Raw genomic sequence first — 8,941 nt, 5'->3', positions numbered from 1 at the left:
GTAATGTAGCTATGCCTGAGGCAGTGCCTCCCAGGCTGCCCTTACAGTCAACAGGGAGGAGGAGGTGTTCACCTGCCTTCTTTTAGATGGTCACATAAAGCACAAAGGACTCCTGTCCCAGAAACATTTGCTCTGTGCTTGAAATGGGGCCTGAGATCATAGGCTTTCAGGATAATTCAGGTGGAAGGGACCACAGGAGGCCTGTAGTGCAACGTGCTGCTCAAAGCAGGGTCAGATAGAGGGCCAGAAACCAAAAAATTCTGCTGCCAAAGGACTTCTGGGGATGATAGTGAAGGAGAAGACAGTAGAGGGTTGACGGGGTGGTACAATTCCCGTGGACAACAGGGTTTCCTTTTTCCCCTCCTCCCGAGAATGAAATCCTCAGCTCTCCCAAAGAAGAAGCTGGGACACGAAGAGAGAGGGGAGGGCAGAGGGGGATTTGCTCATGCCCTGGGCAGTGATTCCCTCCTTGCAGCCAGTACAGCCCTGCTGATGCCCTGTAACCTGTGAGCCCAGGAGATGGGACTCCGATCTGCTCTGGCTCTAAAGATTTCTCAGCTCCTCAGACCCTGGTTGCAAAGTACCGGGCTGGGGACACCTCAGCAGTCGAAGGGCCTGAATGCCTGGCATGTTCCTGAGAATGCTTCTGTAGTCTCCCGGCACTGCTTTGACTCCTGCTGTCCATGCAGCAGAGACTCCTTTTGAGGATGAACTCGCTCACTGTGTCACTCTGAGGACAGGCTTGACCAGGCAGTCCAAATGCCAGCAAGGCCTCAACCCCACAACAGTGTCCCCTGCCCAGGACTCCTCTTTCCAGGCCCTTCCTCCTAGAGGATTTGGGATGGGAGGGAGCACCAGAGATCTCCAGGACCACGATCTGCTCTGAGCTGGGCTAAATTTGTAGTTAGATCAGGTTGGTAGGTACTTTCTCCAGAAGAGTTTTTATAGATCTCCTGTCCCCTGCCCCAGTGCTACTCAACTACCATGGTTATTTCTTTATTTTTCCTTCAACTCATTTGGAATTTCCCTTACTGCATCTTCTCCTTGTTGTCTCTTGTCCCTTCCTCCCCTTGGACCCCAGCCAGACCATCCCACCAACTTTGACTGAAGACAAACACAGCCTCACCTCCAAGCACAGCCTTCCTGGGATCTCCTGGGACCATATAGGCAGTCTGTGGTGGCCAGCTCCAAGCACAGCTATGCACTGCAGGTTCCTACGTGGTCTTAGACGAGAACGTATGTAGACCTAACATGACCCAGGGCAGAGCCTGTGTGCCGATGCCAGGGCAGAGTTGGGGGAAGCAGGCATGAGAAGAGAAGACCTCCAGCAGCTCCTCTCCACACCTAGGCAGGGAATGATGCACCCGGCGGTTCTCCTGCGAGAGGACAGTGACACAGGACAGGGGGCACTGTGAGCTGCAGTGCTGGTTACTGACCATCTGTTCTGGGTCTGGGAGTCCTGGCAGGTGGTGCTGGTGATAGTAGCCCTCAAGAAGCCCCCAACCCTGCTAGCAGCAGTGAGTCGCCTCCATGACCACCGGAAGCTTCTGGAGAGTTGTGGCTCCCATCTGCATGTCATCCCTCCACTGACTCAGCCCTGCTGCCTTGCATGCATTCCCACATTGCGGGCATCACACAGGACAGGGTGCGTTCTGGTGTGGGGAAACATCCCCCCAGCATGGTCCCCATGACAGCCCTTGGTGCCCTGGCCACCACAGCACACGTGCCTGGCAGACTCCCGCCAGCCCCCAGACCCTGCCCAGCCCTGATCCTCTCCCCTCCAGAGTTAGAAGAAGGCAATTCCAGGGTCTGCTGGGGTCTGGAGCACAGAGAGAACCCAGGCAGTGCTGGTCATTCCCCCCATACAGGTGCTGAGGCCAGCAGTCAGATGGAGCTGGTCACATTCAGAGATCACCCCTCACCGGGACCATGGGGAAAGGCCAGTGCTGGAAATAGCTGGTGTGAGAGGCTGGGTGTGTGAGGAGTTTCCTGGGGCAGCTTCTCCTCTCTGTTCATGCAGCAACAAGCTGGGCTCAATCTGTGTTCTGACAGACCCTGTCTGAGGCCCCCCATAGGAGGAGGATGGTCTACAGACCCAGTAGATGGCCCCAGGAATTCTGCATGCTTCCTACCAGCCCTGTAGAGGAAGCAGCAGAGGGCTCGTCCTCTCAGAGCTCACAGCTGGACATCCGGTCCTCCAGCTGGGCATGGAGCCTTGTCTGGGGGTGACTTTTGGGGTAAGGACCAGCACGCAGGGTGGGAGAGATTATCTCAAGGAAATGTGCTTGGGACAGGGCATAAGTGACAGCAGCTTTGGAGGCAGAGCCCAGCCTTCAGGCACTGCACCTGGAAGAACCTACTTTATTACAAAGATACTATGATGGAGTCAGCTCCGACCCACTGTTGGACGCAATCTAAAATAGGCACCAGGTGAGACAGAGCAGTCTCAGTGAAGGTGAAATAAATCCAACCATTTGTGCAGCAACATGGTGACAAATAATAATCACAACAGTAATATTAGTAATGATACAAATAAAGTGAACAAACAAAGCTCAGTCCTGGTATGGGACAGAGGGGGAGTCATTTGTGGAGAACAATGGCAATGTTACCACTGCTGAAAAATGTCCATGAAATCAGTTTCCTCAGGGCATCTTTGAGCTCCTTGTTCCTCATGCTGTAGATGAGGGGGTTCACTGCTGGAGGCACCACCGCATACAGAACAGCCACCACCAGATCCACAGCTGGCGACGAGACAGAGTGAGGCTTCAGGTAGGCAAACATGACAGTGCTGAGAAAGAGGGAGACCACGGCCAGGTGAGGGAGGCACATGGAAAAGGCTTTGTGTTGTCCCTGCTCAGAGGGGAACCTCAGCACAGCAGTGAAGATCTGCACGTAGGACAGCACAATGAAAATGAAACACCCAAAGCCTAAAAAGGCAGTAACCACAATAAACCCAACTTCTGTGAAGTAGGAGTCTGAGCAGGAGAGCTTGAGGATCTGGGGGATTTCACAGAAGAACTGGTCCACTGTGTTGCCTTGGCAGAGTGGTATGGAAAATGTGTTCCCAGTGTGCAAGAGAGAATTGAGAAAACCACTGGCCCAGGCAGCTGCTGCCATTTTGACACAAGCTCTGCTGCCCATGAGGGTCCCGTAGTGCAGGGGTTTGCAGATGGCAACGTAGCGATCATAGGCCATGACTGTGAGAAGATAATACTCTCCTCCTAACAAGAAGGCAAAGAGAAAGACCTGAGCAGCACATCCTGAGTAGGAAATGGCCCTGGTGTCCCACAGGGAATTGGCCATGGATTTGGGGACAGTGGTGGAGACAGTGCCAAGGTCGAGGAGAGAGAGGTTGAGGAGGAAGAAGTACATGGGGGGTGTGGAGGCGGTGGTCGCAGGCTACGGCTGTGATGATGAGGCCGTTGCCCAGGAGGGCAGCCAGGTAGATGCCCAGGAAGAGCGAGAAGTGCAAGAGCTGCAGCTCCCGTGTGTCCGCAAATGCCAGGAGGAGGAACTCGTTGAGGGAGCTGCTGTTGGACATTTTGCTGTCTCTGGGCATGGGGGACTGTCCAAAGAGGAAAAGACATTGAGAAGTTAGGAGAGACTTTTCAAGCAAATAAACCCCCAAATGTTGCAGTTCTCATACAACCCCCCCACATTGCCTCTCTCTTTACTGAGAGGATCTTTGTGCAGCTCCCATGCTTGGGCTCCGCTTTGCACTGTCTGAGTGTGCTGTGAGGAGCAGGGACCTCTGCCCATGGGCTCCACAGGAGTCAGTCCTGCCGTAAAGCAGTGGGCACAGGGCAATGGGGGTGACCAGCTCTGACAGTCACACTTTCTGTCAGTTGAAATCCAATCATCGTGTAGAAGGGCTTTTAAGCATCTTCACTCTGAATCCTAAAGAAGGAGGGTTGAGGAACAGAGTTTTAAGGATTTTTAAATAGTGTTTATTTTCTTTGAAATGTCCTTGTCACCCCTGGGGAGTGTTCCTTAAAGGCAGAAATTCTCAGCATTTCTGCTGAGTGTCCTGAGAAGATTGAATTCATTGTCACCTACTGCAGAGTGAGGACAGCTTGTCTGTCTATTAGCCTTGTTCCCAGCTGTCCTTTGCTCTCGCCTGTTTGAGTGAAGGTTAATGTTGCCCTAGAAAAAAAAACAGCCCCTGCTGAGAGCAGAAGAGTCCAGTTTCAAAGTGCACAGCTCCAAACTTCTCACCCTTTCCCCGGGCACCTGACAGAGCTCTCCACACTCCCCTTCTAGCCAAGGACACACAGGGCTCTTTGCAGATGCCCACATACAGCCTCCCACCACCATCTCCATACTCTCAGCATTTCTGCACTTTCCTCATGGGTCTCTCAGATATCACAGAGATGCTATGAGACAGCAGTGCCTTTCTAGAGGGCAGCTCAAAGCCTGGCAGGACACCACAGGGAAACAGTTGAAGGACAGTTAGGACTCAAGATGGGCTCTCCTTAAGAGAGTCAGCTCATKTCCCAGCCCCACAGACTGCATTTTGTGGAGCTCCACAAGTCAGGAGGAGGCTGGGGCAACCTCATTCCCATGCAGACGCCTCTGCTGCACAATTTGTGTCATCCATGTCTGAACAGCAGCTGAAACCCCACAATCCCAGGGAGCCTGAGAGAAGAACAGGAGCAGCATGGGCAGGAGGGGAAACAAGAAGAAGCGTCATAATCTTGCTGCCAAGGGAGGCAAGAAGAGAGAGACAGACAGGAACTCAGGGAAGCCTTCAACTTACCAGCTGTGCATGTCACCTCGCAGACAGTGATATGGGAGGGCAGTCACTCTCAGTCCCTTTGTCGGGCACCTCTCCTCTGCCGGAGGGCTACCTGCTGAGAAGGCAGCTCATGCCCTGGACCCCATGGCTGTCAGGGCAGAGGCTCTGCTGCGTGGGGTAGGAGACACAGGGAGCTTGCTCAGAGGAAGGTGTCTGCATCAGAGCTACTGACCATGACTTGCCCAAATCCATCCTCCCATGACAATTCTGTTGGCACTTCCCTCTCACCCCTWGCCCATCTCTAYTRCCTGGAGMTGTTCCTGMTGCCTGSAGCTTTCTCTCTCCCAACATCTTTTCCCTGTCYRTACTCACAGACCCTGTCCCACCYTCTSTGTGCAGTTCTGCCCTACAGAAACATCCCGTGACCGGGCACTGTCCAGGKCATCTCTGTGCTCGCATGTACAAAGGAGCAGGTCACATAAACCCTGATAAGTCCATAAAGGTGCTGCTGGTGCTGCTGTAGGTGGAGGTGGGGTTGAAAGGGTTTGCTGAGCTTTCTCACAGACCTACTGATCTCTGAGAGGGAAATTTAGTGAGTCCCAGCTCCTTGCCAAACCAGAAAACTCTTTCCTTTTTCCTCCCTGCCAACATTAGGAAACTGAAAGCCCCAGGAGGAAAGCTCCTTCCCTTTCAAGTAGCCTTTTTTTCACCTTCCTCTGCAGTGCAGGGACACTGCTCTGAATCACAGCCCTGCACAGACCTCGGTGCCTTTCCCAACTTCACAGCCCTGCAGCCGTCATTGGGAGAAAGTAGCAGCATGCCCTGTCCCTGTGATGGTGTGGCAGGGAATATCTGCTCTGAAGCATCTCCCCCTCCTCTGTAAAGGAGAGCGATCCCAGTCATGGGATGAAATAGGTTTAGAAGACCCTTYCAGGAACCTCAGTAGCATTGCCCTGCAGCCAGAGACTTACTTTCRCCCCACAATGAGCTCTCCTCTGTCCTCYCACTCCACACTGCCTTGCACTTCTCTCTGCCTTCTCTCCTCTCATGTCAGCAGCAGCAGGCAGTGCCCGGAGCCCTGCTGCTCCTTGCAGAGGAGCTGTTCCTGCACACAGCTGTTTCTGGGAATTGCTGCCCAGTTGCCATGAGCTCCCTCCGTCCCAAAAGCCTGGCCCCACTCTGGAGCAGAGGCCCAGCTGAAGACGAGACTTTCTCTGTCTCTCGAGCTCCCTCCTCCTGGGAAATATTCACTGCAACAAACTAAAATAACCACTGATGGTCCCTCTCTAAACAATACAGAGAGACCAGTTAAAGCATTGTCCCTTGTTTCATCAGAGGATGGTTATCTATGAGAGGTGGAAACATCACACCCTGGAAATCCATATTCCCATGTCTTAACTAGGCAGGACACCTGGAAGCGGACAAGAAGGGAGGTCATTCACCCATGGTTCAGGTTTTCATTCAGATGAGTCAGTCTGGACATTGCATGCCCAGTTAGAAGCCCCTGGGATGGAATACGATTCTGATCCCTCCTGTGAACTCCACAGACACACAGGAGGCAGGATTCCCCTTGCAAAATAATGAAGTGTGCACAACAGAGGTCTCTGCATGGGAGCTCCTTGTCTAAGCTCCCATTGTAATCACTGGAGATGGAGGGTGGGAGTCAGGTGCTCAACACACAAACACCTGGTGACATTGCAAGAGACAGAGGTGGACCAAGGCATGTGCCAGAGTCTTCTTGCTCTGATGGAGCAGCTACGACGTCCCCATCCTTCTGTAGCATGAGTTGGGGGCCAGGTAGAGATTTCCCTTGGCCATCTGAAATGACGCTAGATGCCTACTGCAACTAGAGCTCCACTCACTATGAAGCTTAGACATAGGAAGATCCCAATGCTACAAACAGCTAATGCAATTCAGTGCAGACACTTGATTTAATGACATAGAAATAGGCCTGCAGGGCCATGTTGGATGCCTGGGGTTTCCGGCACATCCACATCTCTCTAGCAGTTCCAGCATGGGACCTACAGGAAGCCATGCCTTTTAGGAGTGCTTGCTGGGCAAGTGTCACAGGGCACCTTGGGTTTCCTACCTGTGCCCAAACAAATGAATCCCACCACTGCCTTTAGGCACTCTCTGCACTGTCTACATCCAAGCATGCTGCACAAATGGGAGGCACATCACACCAAGGGCTCCACTCTAGTCTCTGCACTTTCAAATCCTTCTAGCTCTCCTCTTCCTGAATCCCTTCTCACCCCCCAAGGATGATATGAACAGGGACTGGGCTAATGATGTCCTCAAGGTGGCTGGATCACAGAACCAGGGACTTCTTCAGTGGCACCTTGTCCTGCCTGGAGATTGGTTCACCTCTGTCACAGGCACCAAAGTGTCACAGAGTCAGCTCAGGTAGCAAACTCCTCTCCTGCCATTCCTGTGTGGCCCAGCTCTGTTTCTCGCTGGCCTTGGGCACTGCAGGGTTTGCTCTCTTAGTGGGACCCTCCTTTCACCATTACATTGCCACCTGCTATCCAGGCCAGCGTGTCACCACTTGCAATCAAAGCCTTTGCATACATGAGGTCCCTGCTAAAATGTTTCCCTGTGACAAATCTTCAGTCGGCACCACAGCTGATGCTCTGCTGCCCAAATTTATGCAAGTATATGCAGCCTGGGGTGCAGCGAGCAGCAAATGGAGATGCACAAGCTGTCAGAAGACTGCCACATGGTTGGAATAACTGGGATGTGGTGGGATGACTTGCATGACTGGAGTCCTTCAAAGGCAGGGTGCAAGTTCTTCAGGAGAGACNTTCCCTTGGCCATCTGAAATGACGCTAGATGCCTACTGCAACTAGAGCTCCACTCACTATGAAGCTTAGACATAGGAAGATCCCAATGCTACAAACAGCTAATGCAATTCAGTGCAGACACTTCATTTAAGGACATAGAAATAGGCTGGCAGGGCCATGTCGGATGCCTGGGGTGTCCAGCACATCCACATGTCTCTAGCAGTTCCAGCATGGGACCTACAGGAAGCCATGCCTTTTTGGAGTGCTTGCTGGGCAAGTGACCCAGGGCACCTTGGGTTTCCTACCTGTGCCCAAACAAATGAATCCCACCACTGCCTTTAGGCACAGTCTGCACTGTCTACATCCAAGCATGCTGCACAAATGGGAGGCACATCACACCAAGGGCTCCACTCTAGTCTCTGCACTTTCAAATCCTTCTAGCTCTCCTCTTCCTGAATCCCTTCTCACCCCCTGCTATGATATGAACAGGGACTGGGCTAATGATGTCCTCAAGGTGGCTGGAGCACAGAACCAGGGACCTCTTCAGTGGCACCTTGTCCTGCCTGGAGATTGGTTCACCTCTGTCACAGGCCCCAAGGTGCTGCAAAGTCAGCTCAGGTAGCAAACCCCTCTCCTGCCATTCCTGCACAGCCCAGCTCTGTTTCTCGCTGGCCTTGGGCACTGCAGGCTTTGCTCTCTTAGTGGGACCCTCCTTTCACCATTACATTGCCACCTGCTATCTAGGCCAGCATGTCACCACTTCCAATCAAAGCCTTTGCATACATGAGGTCCCTGCTAAAATGTTTCCCTGTGAAAAATCTTCAGTCAGCACCACAGCTGATGCTCTGCTGCCCAAATTTATGCAAGTATATTCAGCCTGGGGTGCAGCGAGCAGCAAATGGAGATGCACAAGCTGTCAGAAGACTGCCACATGGTTGGAATAACTGAGATGTGGTGGGATCACTCACATGATGGAGTCCTTCAAAGGCAGGGTGCAAGTTCTTCAGGAGAGACCAACGGGGGAGATGAGGAGGGGTATGCCCTATGTGAGAAGGTGTATCTTGGATGTACGGAGCTCTTCCATGGGACGGACAAAGGGAGGCAGCTCTGAAGGGATGAAGGAGCTCAGGAAAGATAGCAGGTCATTAAGCACCCGTCAAGCACAAGAATGCCCCATACGAACAGTTTGTAAAATTAGTAGACATCTCTGGAGCCCAGCTTGGCTAAACAGGGAGCTCCCACRTGAGCTCCAGGGCAATAAGGCAGCATACAGAAAGGGGAAGAAGGGAGAAGGGGCAAAGGAGGAATTTAGAAATATTGTCCAGCAAAGTAGGGATGGTTTTAAGGAAGCCAAGCTCCTCTGCGATAGAGACACTTGTGGGGATGTGAAGGACAGGAAGAAGAGCTACTGCTGCTTCAGTGACAG

The 8,941-nt window shown here is 52.6% G+C and overlaps 1 protein-coding gene across 1 annotated transcript in view; it reads right to left on the bottom strand.

The window, feature by feature from the left end:
* Nucleotides 1-3,387, bottom strand: part of LOC112963262 (olfactory receptor 14C36-like) — a 9,983-nt gene extending 6,596 nt beyond the window's left edge. Inside the window, exons 1-2 of the mRNA XM_026060169.1 lie at nt 2,635-3,387; nt 1,219-1,376 (exon numbers count right to left, since the gene is read on the bottom strand). Of these exons, the coding sequence (XP_025915954.1) occupies nt 1,219-1,376; nt 2,635-3,372 (896 nt within the window). The 5' untranslated portion in view covers nt 3,373-3,387. The remainder of the gene's footprint in view (nt 1-1,218; nt 1,377-2,634) is intronic.
* Nucleotides 3,388-8,941: the final 5,554 nt, after the last annotated feature.

Source organism: Apteryx rowi, unplaced genomic scaffold, assembly GCF_003343035.1.
Source record: "Apteryx rowi isolate R43461 unplaced genomic scaffold, aptRow1 scaffold_1652, whole genome shotgun sequence".
Taxonomy (NCBI): domain Eukaryota; kingdom Metazoa; phylum Chordata; class Aves; order Apterygiformes; family Apterygidae; genus Apteryx; species Apteryx rowi.
Note: the sequence above shows the minus strand (reverse complement) of the source record. Positions and strands in the feature narration are given on the sequence as shown.